The sequence below is a fragment of the Maylandia zebra genome, linkage group LG15 (genome assembly GCF_041146795.1).
Source record: "Maylandia zebra isolate NMK-2024a linkage group LG15, Mzebra_GT3a, whole genome shotgun sequence".
In the NCBI taxonomy this organism is placed as follows: domain Eukaryota; kingdom Metazoa; phylum Chordata; class Actinopteri; order Cichliformes; family Cichlidae; genus Maylandia; species Maylandia zebra.
In genome coordinates, this window is record NC_135181.1 from 13,905,532 (window position 1) to 13,925,000 (window position 19,469).

A 19,469-nucleotide genomic window follows, 5' to 3' on the forward strand; every position below is an offset into this window, starting at 1 on the left:
TTCAGAACATAAAAGTCAAGGTTTACAAAGATGTCTAAATTAGATCAGTTGATTTCAACTGAAATGAGTCTGGTGATACCATTGCCACTGCTGAGCGAGAGAGAGGACCGAACTGTCAACACCAACCGTAAACAAGATAAAGAATGAACGTGAATCTGATTTTAAAGTAAACAGCTGTGACTGACAGTGTCACAGTCAGATACCTTAAAAATGTAGCATTTAAACATTTTTGTTCTAATAAAAAGTGCCAAATTTAGTTATATGTATTTTTTTAAGCAAACCGCTGTTTAAAACGGTCAAGAAAACAGCAAAAGACAGAATAAACAAGGATAGATTATTTCATTTAAAGCCAACATTTAGTAGTCAAAGGAGCTTGCAAAGAAAAGCGTTTACGCTTTTCTTTGCAAGCTCCTTTGACTACTATGACCTGGATGACTGAGAACCTTCACAGACCAACATTTAGTACTTGTATTTTTATACATTGTCATTGGAAAGTTCATTACTCAGTTAATTAGAGAATCTTTGAGATTTTTAGAAGATGTATAATCTTTAGTGCTTTAATAATGCCTTTTCTGTTAACATGAGTTTAATATTACTAAGATTTCCTATAATTTCCCTTTACATATTCTTCAAACGTCATCTGTACTTTTTAAAAAATTTCCGTATATGTTTTTGTTATTCCGTGGAGGTAAAACTACCAAAACAAATCACTGTCATATTTGCCAATACTATTTGGCCAACTGTGAAAGGAAAGGGAAGGATTTGGATGCTGGATGCATTGGGCAACAAGTACTAGATTGCCAGCTCTGTTAATTGTGCCAAGTCATAAATCTGGGTAGAATTGTTTGGCTTGCAGCTCCTTGTATCAACCAGGAGATCTGTTGCTTAGGCTTTGAGATTATGTAAAAACATGCACTCACTCTGGTCGACTGAGCTGCCACTATCTAAAGTTTGGGAAAGAAGGAAGGAATGATGGAAAGAGTAAAAGAAAGAGAAGACAAAAAGAGGAATTATAGAAAATGGAGCTGGAGAGAATATTAGATATAGTCTATTTCTTTTGTAAAACCAAATAGCACTCAGTTTTTACACATTAACACTCCTGATTCTCTCGTGTTGCCCATTAGTGCACCAGCAAGCTAATCTCTAGTAAGTAGCACTGAGATCTGCTTGATTGCACCATAGAACCCATTCACCCTAAAGTGTTCATGACTGGTCATTTTAAATGACCACTAGCTTCTCCGACTCTCATATTTTCCCCCATTCTTTAGTTTCTCTTTTCTTTTGGGTCTTTCCAATTGAGTGTGCTGTTAAAGCTCTGTTTTGAAAAATATTGAAAATTACACTCTAGTATCTGACAGTGTGACACCACAGCCATTTGTGAACTCAAATGTTGTTCATGGTGCAGGAATGCCTTCAGAAAGCACTTGGATTACTTAAAAATATTACTGAATTTGTAGAACATCTTAAGGCGAGGGCTAGTATCTAATAAAGAAAGACTAGAAAAGAAGCTTTATTTCTTGTAGGTGTGTAGGTTGTAGGTTTATCGCTCTTACACTACATTCAGTTGATTCTGGAAAAATGTTTATGTTAATTTTGCTGCCTGAAAAAAATGGACAACTTGTAAGAGAAGGTTGTAACCTTCAGTTATTTGCCAAATAAATTGACATAAGTCCTGATCGAAATTTAGGTAAAGCAGTATTTACTTAATTACTTATTATCTGTCAGAGTGACCCAGAGTGTCTACTAAAACCTCTTGAGGATTGTTGTCATCAGTAGATTATGGTTTTATAAGCCAATTCCCCAAAAATTCCCAAATTTTTTGGAATTGAGGTTGAACAATTTTATGTTTTTGGGAGGCTGATAATTGTAATTGGGCGAGTGACAGATAAGCAATTCCATGGTTGTTTCTTTCTTATTTCATGACAAATTAAGCAGATAGAAGATGTGGATTTGATTCCACATATTAAACATCACTGGAGCTATAAATATGAGGTTCAAGAAGATGTTGATTGAAGTGAGGGAGGCCATAATTTGACTGAAAAACAAAATAAACCTATCAGAGAGATAAAGCCCTACGAGTGTCAAAATCAGCAATCTGCTACATTCCTAAAAAGAATCAATGCATTGGTCAGCTCAGCAACAGCCAAAAGGCCAGAAGGACCACATTAGGATGATAGCATGGTTAAGAAAAACCTCGTCACGTCTCGCCAAATGTAGAAAACTCTCAAGGAAGCAGACATACCAGTATCAAAGTCTACAATGAAGAAAAACCTTCATGAATTGAAATAAAGAGGCTTTACAACAAGATAAAAACCAGTTTACTGTCAAAAACAGCAAGGCCAGATAAAAATTTACCAGAAAACATCAAAAAGAGCCCGAAGAGTTCAGGACAAATAAAACCAAGACACCAAACTTTCTGCCAAACCTACTGGAAGCTGTGATATAGAATGGGTATGACTGAGTGGAACAGTGGAACTGAGTCACTAGTGTTGTTTCATAGTGCAAACAGATAAGGACCCAAAGCAAAAGCAACCCAAGAGTTTTTCATGGCAAAGAAATTAGATATTCTTCAATGGCCAACTCAGTAAACTCACCTCAGTCCAACAGAGCATGCGTCTCAGTTACTGAAGACAAAACTGAACACAGAAACACGCACAAGCAAGCAGCAACTGGAGGTGGCTCCAGAAAAAGCCTGACAGATCATCTCAAGAGGGGTTTGATGATGTGTATGGGTTCTAGACTGCAAGTGATTTTAATCCATGTGTTAAAAACAAATCTTATAATTACACACTTTTTGTTTATCCAGTTAAAATACATATATATATTTTAAAAACCTCTTAAATTAAAGCTGAAGTGACATTGCCAAATGCTTATAGTCCTAACTGTATTTGGCCTAAAGCATTGCCCTGTTCCTTCCAACAACTCCACCTGCATTATTTTACATTATGCATTATTCTTTTGCATTTATGTGTGTAAATGGTTGTGTTGTGTTTTTTTGTTTTGTTTTTTTAAAGGAAATTTTCATATTGGAACTTTCTCCTGAATCATAACAGCTGGACCCAGTGATTGCTTTAGTCCTCTGCAGAGTAATGTTGGTGTCAAATGAAAAAAAGAAATAGAACCTTCATAAATCTAACACTGAAAGAAGAAAGAAGACAAAGCCTACAAATAAAACAAATTTAACATTCTTCATAGTTGTTGCAAGTTGTCAAATTTTGGGATGGAATCTGTATTCCCATTCCAATTCTGTTTACCTCTGTGGATGCTGAGATGAGATGGAAATCTTGCCATATGACTGTGGGAAAGATGGCAAACATATCTCCCATAATACCAGCATGGGCATATTTTAATGTTTAGTATGACACTGCAGGAAAAGATTCACAGTTCTGTGGATAAATAAGGACTTTAAATAGACAGCTGGCAAAGATTCATGCTGTTTACCATGACTTCCATCCCACACACTGATTCTTGGCTGAGTCTGCACCCTGAGAGATTGCAAGATTGATTATGGAGGCCTGTGTGGGTGTCTCATGTAAATACATGCTTGTCTTCTTCCTCATCACAGCCATTCCTAAATCCAAACCAATGAGCAACTCTTTCCAGGAGCATAGTCTATTATTTTCTGGCCCAATTGCAGGGTTTCATGCCTTTTACTTTTGCATTCTGGGAAGAAACGAGGTGACACTGACATCCCGATGTCTTCTATAAGTCTGTCTTTGAAATGAAGCGTGTGAACTTGGGACCACACAACTCTGGTCTCACTTAAAAGGACTTGTCAAAGTATTGTTTTAATGTGGTTTTTAGCATTTACATTTGGCATGTTCTAAACAATTGAAGGAATGAATGCAGTCAAATGCAGAAATACTTTCCCTAAAACTATACTTGTTTAAAGTATTTTCACCCAGTTAAAAGCAAATGTTTGGAAACGATCTTTGCAAGACAAGCATTACTGTAAAGTAAAACACTGACTCTTTGTAATTCCATATTTGCACTATAGTGTGCTTCTTAAGATGTATACTAGTCAACCTAAAGTCTTCATATTCTTATGCTGATCATTATGACCCATTATGAAAGGAAAAAGAATGAGATGCATGAGGAGGGCCAGTAAGCAGCATGAAATGTGGTAGTAAGAATCATCAGTAGTTAGTTTGTGTGTTTGTGGAGTGAACCGTATCCTTTGGGTGTGTTGAATGACACAGAGACAGACATTTAGCATTTCAGCTGGTTGATTTAGGTGAAGAAACACCAGGTCTAACACCAGCTACCCTAATGCCCTGATCCCACTCTCACTAAAGTGACAGGAAGGCAGACCATCATAAAAACACATTGGTTATTTTAAGCATGAATATGGCAGTGACAAGTTAAGTTAAAGAAGCAGCTGCTTCAAAGCCAGAGTTTTGAAATCAGATCATTCAACAATACTGTAGTTACTACCCTTATAGTAGTGTTGATATTAACCTCAAATGGACATATACAATACACGATTGGTACAATTCATTCATTTATCTCCTGCAAACAATACAAGTTTCACAGGCTTGATTTTAAGCATTTGTCCTTTCACAAAGACAAAAAAGCAGGAATTTTTTAATATCATCCTAAATATTTTTACGAAGTATACGAGACAGAACTGGCTACTAAAGTGGATCTAATTTTAATATTGAATATATTATGTGGTGGCGTGAAATGCAGTGGTTAGATTACTATCATGGTGTTGCAGAAAATACAAGTAGCAAACAAGCAAAATGTATTTCTTTTATATTATATAAGTTTATTAACAATTTTTACACATTTTCTATGTGATTTGTTTTACTCAGAAATCTTTCTTTGGCTAAGCTCAGTTGAATACTTTGGCTGAATAATGCTGACTCTTTTGCAGGACAAACAAAATTAAGGTGTGACTAGAGGCCAATGTTAGCTTTTCCAGGCAAACTGTAAGCTGGACTGTGTGTGTTCCAGTGATTTATTCCGTTCCCCCGCTGAACGCCATGTAGTGGCTGAACACCCTGCTGCTCGCAATGACAGGCTCCATAGCAATCTGCCAGACACACAGCAGGACAAGACAAGCTCCCAGCTTCTGTTCTGCCTCTGGAGCTGCATATCCATCCTATTGCTTTTCTTTCCAACATCATCATCATTTCTCTCTCTCTCTCTCTCTCTCTCTCTCTCTCTCTCTCTCTCTTTCTTTCTTGCTCTCTCCCCATGAGACAGCATTTGCATTTTTAGTTACAATGTTTGACTTTTTGATCAGAGATACAGTTTATCACCCTTGGCATGAGTTGCCCCATGAATGATTATAAGGTAATATAGGTGCTGACTATAATCTGAAAAAAATACACAAACACAAACATCAAATTCCAGGTAATATCCAAGTAACACAGCTGCTTTTGATGAAGTAGAAACCATAAACATATCCATCTCCAGTATTGAAGTGTTAAATGATAAGTGTTCAGGCACTTTTTCTTCACTTGCCTTGTAAATGCATTCTGGTTAGTACCTTTCCTTCATAAATAAAACTCATTTAGTATCTTTTGCTAAATAAAAACTCAGAATGTTATGAGAAATGCAGACACAATGCACCATTTCAAGGGAGAGAAACACAAATGAACTCCAAACAGGCAAAGATGAAACAAAAAAAAAAAAAAAACAAGTATGAAATGAAGACCATCCATGTCGGTTTCTTTCTCTCCCACACGCAATCAATTTAAAACAGCCTGACCATTGACACATTCATCCTCTTGACTGTATGAGATTTGCCATGGAAAACATTACACTGGCACTTTGCTGTTGCTCTGTGCATATCCCTTCCCCATTCCCTCCTCTAAGCCAGCCATCGCTCTCTAACGACAGATCAATCACAGCAACCATATGTGGGGATGTCATCTTCTTTGAGAGTGAAAGGGAGGGGTTTTGTCATGTCCATCTGCTGTGGTTTGTGGAACATTCCAGCGCTTTAACATTTGCATGGCTGTCAGACCGTCAAGAAAAGCTAATTTCGTTCCGCTGAATAGGAAAAAAAGAAGCTGTTGTGAAACAAATCTATTTTCTTAACAAATCTATTCTCTTTAATTTGCAATATGTCATGATAATATGTCTTAATTTGCTGTTTACACACTTCAATAAGCGTCAGCCTTTTTTCCCCTATAAATGAGCTCAGAGATTTGAGGCTCATTTTGGATTATAATAAAATGGTCAAACTTTTAAAAACTATATAACAAGAGTTACTTTTACAGTGATTGTTTTTAACAATGAAACAAGTATTTATTCACCTGTTCTCAATAAAAACTCAACTTTTCTGTCCACAGATTTCAAGCAGTAAAAACATCATTACTGAAGAATATTAAGACACATAAGTGCTGACAGTGAACCATATTATTACACACATGCGCAGATTTATCATGGGGCGCGTGATCACAGGAATGGGACAGCCCAAAGCGACATAATTCTTTACACCTCCTCTTCCTTTACGCATGCAATGAGTAATCACCGCAATTAAGCTGCTCGCAACCTGTTAACAGCCTTGTAAATATAAATTTTCAGCGAGGAGAGCAATTCAGCAAGCAACCTCCTTGGAAATGACTGGTGCAGAGCATCAGTCAATGCTCAGGGACGAACAAAAGGTGAGCGAGTTTATGAAATGTAAATGTTACCACATAAAAACAAAGCATGGAGGGGAGCAACTCCCCAGATTTGCATCAGATATGGAAAAGGCTGTGTGAATTGTTGTCATTGTTATGGTTTGCCACTTGCCTATAAATACAGATTTGAAAATAGCATGTTTACATGTGTGTGTGTGTGCGTGTGTGTGTGTGTGTGTGTGTGTACCCTGCGCTAGGCTCCACACTAATACAGCTAATAATGAGAAGCATTACTTTCCTCTGAGAGTAAAGTCTCATGTGGAAGCATTTACCAAACGGTGAATTAAAATGTAAATGGGAGCCATATTTGCTTTAGCACAAGCTGCATGTTTAGAGTGCCTGGTTACTGCTATATTTAAAAATGGAGAAAGGTTAGTTGTTCTTTTTTTCCGTGTTTTTTTGTTTTGTTTTGTTCTTTTTAGGATAGAAGGAAAGAAGAACTTAAGCTCTAAAGTTAAGTATGTTAAATCTCATCTGCGTGCTGCACATGAGATTTAACATAATGAGTATGTAACGTTTCCATGCTACATTTATATTTTTATATTTCTACATAATTGTAGGAATTTTGTCAATAAACATTTAAGTAACATTTTAGGTCAGGCAAAAGAATGGAAATTATTTTCTATTTATTAGTTCTCCGGGTCTTTAAAGACACTTAAAATGACTAGAATCATGAATATAAATAACTACCTAGACAATTATAAAAAAATCAAACCACTTTAAATAAGTTGCAAAACTTTTTTGATTATTTTTGTGCTTATTGCGGTGATTAAATGTTGCCTAATTACTTCACTTGAATTATTGTCCATTTGCTGAATTAAGCAATAAGTAATTTTTCCTCCTGGCACTGATTAATCAACTCTGGTGTATAAAAGTATAATGAATGTAAATTACACACAGGTGTAATCTGTGTTTTTAGAGAAAAGGTTGTAACTGTTGACTGATATTCATTAATAAATATCCCATATCTCCTATGGTGGCATTACATTTTTGCTTTTCTGCACTTATACCTCATTCTGCTCAAAAAAAGTGTTGCACTGTTTGATAAACAACAGCGACTTTATAGTATAATGCTGCAAAATAAACACATATGAGGAGATATTATCTTGAAAAAGAAGCTTTCTGTAAGACGTTGTATAGTTTACAATAACATTGTATAAATAATGGATTATATCCTAAGGTAAAGGATAATGAGTGTAACTGGTATTATTTCATTCAAATTAAACAATTTTAAAAAAATATTTTCGCAAATATATAATTTAAAGTCTCATTTGGTGACATTTTGCATGGTTTTCTTTCTGAAACAACTGCATTCACCATTCTTGTAAATCACGTTTCAATTTTTTGTGCTTGTTTGCTACAATTGTTTGGCAGCAAATGCTGGTGTTGGCAAAGATATTCATCTATTCCAGACAAAAATCTGATATTTTAATAAATAAAGAACATTTGCAAGGCTGTCTATGAACAAAATCAAAGTAAAAAGAACGATTCCCAGTTGGCATATACAAGTCGTGCTCTTTAAAAAAAAAAACATTTTAACTTTGACATTGACTCCAGCAACACATTAACTGTCTGAAACCAGTTAATTATTATAATTTCTCCCTGCTGTATACCCGATTATCACAGCTTTGTGGTGTGAGGTCAAAGCACAAAAAATAATTTTGCATAATTGTTGTTTAATAGTGCTAATTAACACAAGCTTGAAAAATACCTGGATGTCACCAGTGAATAGACACATTAGGGGCTAAGAGATCCTTACAGTTCTCCCAATGCTCTGTGCAGGCTGCAACTGTATAAAAAATACATATATTCATATATAAATATCATAATAATAGTTATGTTGAAACGAAATAAAACAAAATAGCACTCCAACTCTTTTAATACCCAAACTGCATGGTTAGCAGCACGTCTTCACAAATTGTTGCTTTACTTCACTGCTTTAAATGTCTGTGTAATGTTTTGTCCTACTCCACCGTCCATGCTTTCATGGTGTAACCGTCTAGACGCGAGGACACTTAAAACGTGTGCATGTGGCTCTGAAAACTTTCACTGCCTCATGTGCAATGGCTCTAATTCAGCACCCAGCTTGATTCGCTTGGGGTTGCAAGTAATGACCCGTGACTAGGAGGTGTTTTAACTTGTGGTTTGTAAATCAATATTACATTAAAAGGACCTGCTTTTATGTCTCTCACAACTCTCCAGCTCATGTTTTATAGTCTTTGTGGTGTTTAGTGCTAAAGCTAACCTCTTAGGTAAAGCTTTCAGTTTCATAGATGAAAAAGATTGGTGTGGATGTTTCGCGGATTTGATTTCACTTTGTGCAACTGGATATTATCAGCCAGCAATGCCATAAAACAGAGAAAGACGATTTGTTATATTTGAGTATGCGCGCCATTTACATGCTTTGCTTCCTTTTCGCTCATAACATCCTGGAAGTACGTTACTTTGAGAAATGTCCTGCCCTGCTATGATCCTGAGGTCTTGCCCTAATAATTTTTTATCCTCCGTCTTTCAGGGATGAGCCCACATCTGTCTCCGGTCACTATTTACACGCTCTTTCACCATAAAGTACTCCAAGTCACACATGTACCCAAAGACAAACACACACGCACACACACACATCCTCCTTCTATCTCATGCCTAATTCAAACCTCCCTTATGAGTCCCTTGACAGATCCACACAGAGTCAGCTCAACACATGCACACAGACATTCAATCACTGGAAAGCAGCGCAGGCCACATATAAATCCATCTAGTAAAGCATCTTCCAGACCGTTCCCAATGCGAATGAGATGTCCCAAAGCCTTTTGGTGTTATCTGGCCTCTGCAAAGGCAATAATGTGATCTATACCCTCTAATTGTTGCAGGGGGAGGTTTTAAAAGCACATTCTGGATAGGCTAAAAGGACAAATAAATCCTACAGCTTGCGGTTTGCTTATAAATCCTCACATTCTATCCTGTTTCCTGGATTGCAATCTTGCTGCAGGATAGGGACAACTTTGAAGATAACTCTTTGTGGCTTCTTTATAGGACAAAAAACCTATATTTACATTTCACGAAGGAATGCACAATGAACATCAAAAAGCATAATTTTGCAGAATACAAAGCGTAAGAATTCACAAGTGCTGTTTGACCTCTGTCTGAACGGCTGGCAATTATTTATTAGTTTTCCCTCTCTCTTTCTCGCTTTCTTGATGTCAGTATAGAATATGTAGCTCCCTATCAAGTCTGACCAGTCTGGGCAGGTCTGGCGTTCGTGTCTGCTCTCTACAATAGCTGGTTAGCCATGTCTGACATCTGTGGCACCCCACGGTCAGGTTGAATGCAAGGTTGAATAATGTACCAGAGCTACTCGGCTGCAGGAGCCACTCTGCTCTGCCTCTTCTGGTTTCTGAATCTGTGACGTATTGAAATCACCAAAACACAAATTTTCTCAAAGCTCACCTATGAAAAAACTATTTGGTAATCAAAGCAGACATAATTAATGTGTAACATTAACACTGAAACAGTCACATGTGTGGTGAGAAGCTACTACTCGGATCTAGATCTTCTTTGCTATATGAGGTGCATCTTTTGAATACTTTGCTAGAATTTTAGTGTTTCGGTTCACTCTTATGGTAAACATTAGCATTGTTTTTGATAACAGGAAACAGCTGTTAAAAGAAAAAAAACTCTATAAGCAGACAGCAAAAGTAAGTGTCAGAGTATATGTAAACAAAGCAGTGCAACTGTCACTCTCAGAGCTTTGTGAAGTCGGGCTTAAATTCATCAGGTGGCAAGAAACAAGATGCTAATTTTGAGCCTTACTTACTGAAGATAGGCAGCTTTTAGTTGTGGAAGCTTATGGTGTCAGAAGATCACATGCAAAAGGTGGGACTGTCTTACAATGTAAAGCATATGACACCATGCTGCTTCACTGTCAGTCTGGAAGAATCATTTCCATCTTTCCCTCCACCACAGGGTGCTGACCTCAAGCTGACCTCCGAGCCAGCGGCTGGGGTGTTAATGTTCACCCTTGCTAGGGTCACATCCAGCATGTTTATTTTATGACATGGTAGAGGGGACCTCAGAAGGGAGTGTGGCCTCAGCACATTGACCCCCAAGCGCATTACAAAGGAGGCTACTGAGCTGTAAAGGCCCTGTTCTTATGCCCAATCATGTAGTTTAACTGGTCTAGGCCAGAGCAGCAGAGGACTTCTGTCTAGTGCAGTAGCATGATAATAAAAAGCCCTTAAGAATGCTCAGGTGAATCAAATAAAATCAGTGTTATGATGTAAAATGAATAAAAGTGCCCACTAGGTTGTACTCAACATGACTCACCTCTTGTAAAAGAAAAAAAAAACTTACAGACTTTCTATTTTTATTTCATTTTATTTAATAGAGGGGTTGCTTAAAAACAAAATCCCTATTTTTTTATCCATAATTTTTGCTATGGCTATAACACAGACTCAAGAATTCAGTGTGTAATTTCTGTTGAAGATTCGGTTCAGCACATTTAAATGCAATTCAAATATTTATTGTCCGGTATAAAAATTTGGTTTGCAAGCAAGGTTAAAAAAAACAGAACAAACCACCATATTTTATACTATGCAAACATGCATCAAAGACAGCAGTGACTGCTGAGGTATGCACCAGTGCTGCTTTGCATTTGTTGTCATGCTGTGAGAAGAAATCAAAAGACAAGAAAGACTAGAAATGTCATCGCTGATTGCAGAAAGTTGACCGTACGCTTTCCTTTCACGCAAGCTTCAACGTCAGAATCCCACCTGTAGCAAAATGTTTCCTTAAATGTACATTTGCATTTGTTTGAACATGAATGTAAGGCTGTGTGCCTGCACGAGTGCCAGCTACGTGCACGCATCACTCAGAAGAGAATCCTTTGGCCATATTTCCAATTCTGCTCAATTTCAGCAAGAATCTCAGTAATCCCACTGAAGAGCTGCAGTTCTCCCACAGTGACATCCCATAATGGCACTAACACCAGAGTGGTGGGCACCCAGTTACGACTCCCAGGCTCCATTCGGTGCACGTTCCCAATCTCCCAACCTGTCTGTATGCAAACAGAGCCCCCTCAGAGGAGAAAACTGATCTGGCAGCCTTTCACTGAGCCCTGTGTAGACATATTTAATGCCTCAATAACCACTGCTTAAGACAGAGTGATGAACGCCAGGGGCTTTCATTACTCCGAGAGGCTTTTTTTCCCTGTGTCTGTGTATGTGCGTGTGTGTGTGAGAGTGAGAGTGAAAGAGAGACTACAGTGTGTAGCTAAATAAATGTTTTGCCTTCATTTACTGATTGAGAAATTCAAGCTGCTTTTGTTTAAGGAAAAAAATACAAATGGCACTGCCTTTGATGTACCAGAACCATATGTCTTGCTGATGAATTAGCACAACTAACCCGATAAAGCTGCTACTAATCTGTCTTTCTGCATTACAAATTTACTCTGCGCTTAACATTTTACAGGTTGCAGACAGCAGATACACGAGTGAAGGCTCAGGCCTTGTGCAAGATAATCAAGAAACAAAACCGAAGCAGATTCAAAATTTGAGATCATGTGAATTTTGATTGGGATAAAAATAGAATGTGCTTGTTAAGTGAAGTTATTCAACCACCTAAGGGCTTGTTTCCATGTGGCGTCAGTGTCAGGGAGGTGTAGAGGCAGGCAGTTAAATTCGGTGAGCTGTGTCACAGCATCAGAGCTGCAGCTTATTCATTCCTCGCATGCAGCATGTGCACACTGTGAGGCAAAGCAGGCGCGTTCCCTTAGGTACAGTTCCTGTACAAAAACAAATATAGATTCATATGAATGCAAACTACTGAAATCCAATTCAATTCAGGTTTATTTATATAGTGTCAAACCACAACAACAGTTGCCTCGTGGCACTTTATACTGTAAGGTAAAGACCCTACAGTATTTGGGAGATAACTCCAACAATCCAGTGACCCCCTATGAGCAAGCTCTTTGCGACGGTGGGAAGGAAAAACTCCCTTTTAACAGGAAAAAACCTGCAGCAGAAACAGGCTCAGGGAGGGGCAGCCATCTGCCGCAACTGGTTAGGAGATGACGACCAGGGGGAAAAGAAGAAAGAGAAGTAAAAACAAAGAGAGAGCGCATAGAGAGACAGGACAAAACACAGACTAAGGGACAGAGAAGAAAATTGTAATGGCATGCCGCAGTGGTATACTGTAGAAACACATGAGGAGTGACAAGAGGTGAGTGGAGAAGAAGAAGTGGTGCTTACCTGAGCCTTTGGTCTCAATGTGCTCCATGGAGCTGAAGCATGCGATTAGGCAGCCCAGTCTCAGAGAGTCCAGGAGATGTTTGTCCTTCTTTAATCTGATGAAAGGTGGAGATCCTTTGTTGTAATTCAACATAGCCTAGCCATCAAGCTAAGAACAAAAATAAAAACAAGTTAAGTTGCTTCACAGACTGTCTCATAGTCAAATTACTAATTTCCCAGTTTTAACAGTTTAATAAAAACACAATAGTTTAATAAAAAAGCTTAAAGAAGTGTTCAGAACCGATTAAAAAAGGTAGTAAAATTAACTTTTGCCAAAACTTAGTAAAACAATAAATCCAGAACCTGCTGCCAAGAGAACGCCAAAAGAAAGCTAGCATATGCACAGATAAGATGGAGATAGGGCAAAACGATGGGAAAGCATAGCTCCCATAAGACAGAATGGAATAATTTGTTTATTTATTCTATAAAGAAAGTTGTTTTCATTTAGATCAAATCCTAGTCACACTCCATTAGCTCCATCTGTGGGTTGTTTCTGTTTTTCTTCCACTTTGGCAATGATGACAAGAACGCCCAAGAGGAAAGTCTTTCTTTCCCCAGACACTCATCACCTAGAGAAAGAGAGTGAGAGCTCATGGAAGGATCAATGTGTCTGCACAGGAAACTGTGTAATGTTAATCACAACTTTAATTTGGGCTGAATTTGCATTTTGATGAACTTGTGGGGCTGACTCGTGTACTCTAAGCACCTTCAAATGCAACACGCACGGAGGAAATGGCAGTATGGTTAATTAACGCTCGCACACAGCAGATGGGCTCAGTGAAGGGCCTGGCAGAAAGAGACACGGAGAGGGAGAATTGATCAGAAAAAGTCACTGTTAATGGGAGAAAAAGAATCAAATATAAGATTTGCCACCATCTATCTCCAAATAAAATGGCTGCTTCAGAACCAACAGCTAGAGATGGTGGGGAGTACTAAATAACATTTCAGTCTTTTAAGGAAAACAGAACACAAAGAGTCAGTAATAGCTTACAGAAAACACAACTGGCAAATCTTGGTCAAACATGCAGCCTGTTTACATATGCCCAGCCGTTTCAATCTCTGAGCACAGAGTGTAACTCAACATGGTGCCCAAGTCTCATTGCCTTGCACTCATTCTGTGAAGTCTTTTACTAACACATTTAGAATTGACTATTTTGAGCTCTCCTTTTTCTTTTTAACGTCTCGTTGCCATGCTTCCTATTTCTTATCAGTTTCATATAATTTCCTGAATTTTCTTTGTATTTTTTTTTTATGTCTCCCACAAATAGATGTTAGCTCTATAAATAATCCAAACTCTGGCTCTACAGTGTCAATTATATATCAATCAAACTGGGAGAAATGTGTAAGTTACAGTTGTTGTCAGCATAAAGCTGCTATTAGATTACCGTACTAGGTTCTGAATAATAATTTGTTGGAGTTTCGAATGTTTAAACGAGCATTTTTAAAAAATATTATTGTAGATTATTTTTCGAGGCAAACGTTTTAGATATTTTTGACTGGTGTAAACTTTTAGTTTCATATTTTTGAAAATATTGTCTATCTACACAATTACCATTCATTTAAAGAGAAATTACAACATTTAAAACTCAAGACTAAGCAACGTTTTGACCAAATTGAAATTAATGAATTCATTTTCTCCCGGTGGTTACTAACTGTTTGTCTTCCAGGTTTGATTTAGGTTATTTTCTCGCTTGATTTGAAAATCAATTTTCAGAAAGCTGTTAAAAGGAAGAAAAAAAAGTCCCCAGTGAAATCCATCTATTATCCAGACCAGTAAGTTTTTCTCAGAAGATATGTTGATGTAAATCTGAAGACTTTTAAGGAGCATGCCAAAGTGTATTTTCAGGGGGTAGGGGGGCAGATAACCACACCTACAGCCAATTTGGAATAACCTAACCCCACAAACTGCATGTCTTTCCACTGTGGGAAGAAGTATCTGTTGATAATCCATGCAGACAACACAGAATGGCCCTGGCCAGATGGTGGATTTGAACCCAGGACCTACCTTTATATAAATTATATCACATCATACATATGAAACCTTATTAACCTAAGAAGCTCTGTATCACATAATACAAAGTCTTTCCTTCTTCGTCATAAATATTTGTGTATAAATATTGGAACTTTTTTCTCAAAGTAATGAGTTATGTTTTCATAATTTTGACTTGTAATCCAATAAAAAGCTTTAATATTATAAATAATAATAAATAAATATCATGTCAGTAATTACTATGTGAATTCATTTTTTTGTCGGTTGACAAAAACAGGCTTCTATACCAAAAGCATCTGTGCAAACTTTAATAAATTGTCTCAATAGATGTCACTTGGGTCAGGATCGGTTGTGATAAAGTAGATTATATTGAAGAGATAGTGGAGGATCGCATGGTAAATCTATACCTGCATGGCTACAGGTATCTCAAGAGCTGAGTGAGAGAGTGCTTTGCATTGACAATAGTTTATGATGCCCTACTCAAAAACTGATCCCAATCGTGAAAGTGAAACTGTTCTCAGTGTCATTAGATTTGACTACATGAAATGAAGCACCAAAGCCCTCACTGAGAAACACTGACAGGTAGCACTTGTCTAGTCACCTTCTTCCCACCTTTTCCTGGAATCCTTTTTCCAAAACAACCTTCACTAACCTGCCCTCCCTCTCTCAGTTTTTTTTTTCCTGCAATGGAGAACTTCAAGGCCTGGCTTCCCACAGAGAAGAATGATTTGTAAAATCACAATAAAAATGGAAAGGCGAGTGAGACTTGGGTGGCAGTGAGGAGGGGTTGGAAGGACAGCAAAGCGAGATCCCCTGTTGTGATGGCCTGTGGTGGGGCATTAACAGGATGTCCAGGCTGGGTAAATCTTCTACCAGCCGCTCAGAACTCATACACTTGGAGAAATTCCCAATCCCTGACAGGTTGTCACTGCACAGGAGCATACAGAGAGGTGCCTTGTGTTTGATTTGTAGAATATTTTTTGAATGTTTTCAGTTTGTAACAATGTGTTTAAACACCAAATTAGACAACTGTGGAATTCACATAATTTCCATGGAAGTGTGAAGAGATTACACCATGGTGATCTCTGTCCTTTGATATCCAAATAATGGGGGGAAAAAATGAAAAGCCAATGATGGGGGTATTTTGAAGGAACGCCTCATTTTTATTATTATAAGATGGACAGGATGCAGTGAAATGGTGTTTAGTTTAAAGAGATGCGCCATAATGAGAGGGAAATAGAATAGGTATGGCCTTGTAGGGATGATAATGAGATCGGGAGAAGCCAGGTAGATAGAAACACCATCCTCTGTTGTCACCCTCCAAGCACCCACTCACCCATCCCCACGCACAAAAGCAAGGAGACAGATATATCTGTTCCCAGGCAGCAGGAGAGTCTCCAATTACGGCAGGATGCAGCATCAATTTGAGGGCTAATTATGTGCGTAATGAGCTCACCGTCATGCGTCCGCGCCCCCGACACCGAGCTCGCTGCTCTAACCAACCTCCCCCCATCCACACGCTCCTTCCTTTCACACCCCCATCTCTCCTTCCTCCATGTGAGCGCCCGGTAACTAATTAAAAAACTACATGCGCCGCGGCGTCTTCATCTGATTCACACCATGAAAATTAATCCTCAGATAAACGTGTTTGACGGACACCCAACCACTGCACGAGCCCTGGACGCGTCGCACCGCTCTCTCAGCCGGGTGTAAACTGTTTTGTATCTGTCTTTTTGTCTTTTTTTTTTTAAAATAATAATAATCTTGCCTCTGAAATAACTCACGAAACAACTGGTTAACAGATCATAACTAACATCCAGTTCACTGGTTTATGTGCAAAAACTCGAACTCATGCAAAAGACTTAAAATTTAGAATCTAGAGTACACGACTGACTACACCGAGGGACATGCGGACTACTTTGTTTATTTTTTATTTTTTTGTAGCCGATGCCTGTGTTAATATTGCAAGTATACCTCTTAAAGCAGAGAACTAAAAAAAATCTGCATCCGCGGGGAAACAATCCAGCAGACAGCTAGGGGGAAATTAGTCAAAAACAAAACCTGAAGAGAGAGGGCATAATTTAGCCTGTTGATTTAAATATAACTAAGAATATATTATATATCAAGAGCATTCATATGATGCTAAAACAAAAAAACGGTCGATGGTAAGAATGTGGGGTCTATTTATTAGACAGCGTGATGAGCACAAGCAGAACATGAAGTGATTCTGTCAAACAGCAATACCGTGATGTTTGTTTATTGTTTTCTGCCGTGGCTCCCTGTATTGCTAAAACCTAAAAGCTTTATTTATCTGCTGCACCCCCCCCCCCCCCCCCCCCCCAAATCGAAATCCATATTGTCAAAAAATTTGACCACTGAATGAAAACAAATGCAGCCGGATTGAAAAAAATAAGAATATCTCCATTATTTTCTAAAAGAAATAATTGCAGTTCCTCTGAGTAAACTAACACCCGTATCGATTTTCATTGTCCCCCAAATTGCCCCATACATTCTGTTCTGTACCATCTAATGAAAGGTGTTTCGTGATTTGTGCAGCATAATTGTGGAAATAATGCATGTTCTTCCTGGAGGATTATTTTATTTTCTGTTGTTTTCCATCACCGAGTGAGAGTCTTTAAAGCTTTTAATTACCCTCTCACCTGTTAACATTCCCCTGCTATTTATGCAGGTTTATTTATTTATTTCAGCTTGATCCATGATCTGCAGGCTAATGACAAAAACACAACAGGATCACATTTAAGCTCACTTCGGGCACGGCCAAGTGCTACGCATACCTAAATCGTCGCCCACTGTAAGTGTCCAATCGCGTAATGACTTGTAACGCTTCCACCCAATCACGAGGAAGCAAGAAAACAATGGGCGGGTTTCGAGCTGCTCCAGAGAGGGACATTGAGATAGTTGAGGAGAGGAGGTTTGCTGGGCATGAATGCCACTCGTTGCGTGTCCCTATAATTTGGAGAGGTGTATGCAGCGCACGGCCCGTTCGCCTTTCCAGGTGGAAATCCAGGAGGAGCTGAGAACAATTTTAACTGGGAGGACTGGTGAACCCGGTTCAGGACAGGTGAAATTCCCAGCAGGCTGCTTTGAGACTCAGGATCGATTCAGATGTAGGGAAATACCCAACAGCGTATCTCTGCTCGGGTAGGAACACTACAAATACATGCATCTAAGAAAATCTGAAAACTAATGATCCTTTTAATATGTTTTAAACTTTCTTTAAAGAAGTAAACGAGGAAAAAAAATCGAGCACCGAGTTGTCTCTGCCAACGCAGTTGCACACGTTTCAGGAATTGTGTTGGGTCAAATGTCATTTCCTCGATACTCCTTCAGGGATCAGCAGCATAACGGCTTGTTTTTTCACTCCCAAAATAATAACAGAAAATGCAACGTGCAAAATTAGTTTACTGCATCTTACCGTTAGATTTTTTTTTTTATGTTATGGTCTAGTTGCGGTCAGTACAGATATCTCTGTTGAGCAGCTGTTTACCAAAATCTTGTCATCTTTTCAGAAAATTAAACCACGTACACGTAATGTAATAGCGTCGCGTTCATATTGCATTACCTTTTTTTCTGTATTGTTTATATCATTTTTTTCAGAGGTTGTTGTTTTTGTTTGTGATACTGTGGCAAAGGCATCGTGCCCTGGCTCTAGATCTGTTAAAAACATAAATCTGACTTTGACTGATGATTGACGTATACGGGGTTTTTTTTCTGTTATTCCAGAGTCACCTCTATGTGCAATGCAAGCCTTCCTCTGAAAAACAACAGTTATTCACACTCATTCTTTGTTTTGCAGGTCATGGATGAAGGCCAGTGGCTACACCGAGGAGGTTTAACTACAACCAGTTGAATTATCGCAGACTCAGATCACTCATTTGGGAGATCACAGGGATATTCCCACCCTTTGGATTCATCTTGTCATACAAAAAAAAAAAAAAAACAACAACAACAACAACAACAACAACAACAAGAAAAACTTTTTTTTGCAGTTGAAAAAAGTATACAATGAAAAACGAAGCAAAGCGGGAGGAGTCGGTCATACTGCTGATTTGAACGAGCGAACCATCCGACAAGTTAAGGATATAAAGAAAAGGCGCCGACATGAAGGAGAAATCCAAAACGGCTGCAAGGACTAGACGGGAAAAGGAAAACAGTGAATTCTATGAACTGGCTAAAATGTTGCCTTTACCGTCGGCCATCACATCCCAGTTAGACAAAGCCTCCATAATAAGACTGACAACAAGTTACCTGAAGATGAGAATTGTTTTCCCCCAGGGTGAGCACCTAGCCAACGTGCACTCTCCACTGCTTATTTATTTATTTATTTATTTGTTTATTTATTTATTTGTGTTGGATTTTTTTTCATCTACACGTTTTTGCGATCTTTTCATTAACTTTATTTCATTAACTAAAAATAATTATATCTCTTCTTTGATCAACTTATCTGCAGAATTTTACGAATGAAGGGAAACCCATGGGGAGTGACAGGAGATTTTTACTAATATAGTAATTTAATAGTAATAATAGTAAACTGGAATTACT

General features: G+C 38.2%; 1 protein-coding gene across 1 annotated transcript in view; it reads left to right on the forward strand.

Moving 5' to 3' along the window:
* Positions 1–17,842: 17,842 nt before the first annotated feature.
* The window catches only part of LOC101474087 (single-minded homolog 1), a 13,049-nt gene continuing 11,422 nt past the window's right edge, over positions 17,843–19,469 (forward strand). Inside the window, exons 1-2 of the mRNA XM_014414598.3 lie at positions 17,843–18,068; positions 18,724–19,203. Coding sequence (XP_014270084.1) covers positions 19,029–19,203 — 175 coding nt within the window. The 5' untranslated portion in view covers positions 17,843–18,068; positions 18,724–19,028. The remainder of the gene's footprint in view (positions 18,069–18,723; positions 19,204–19,469) is intronic.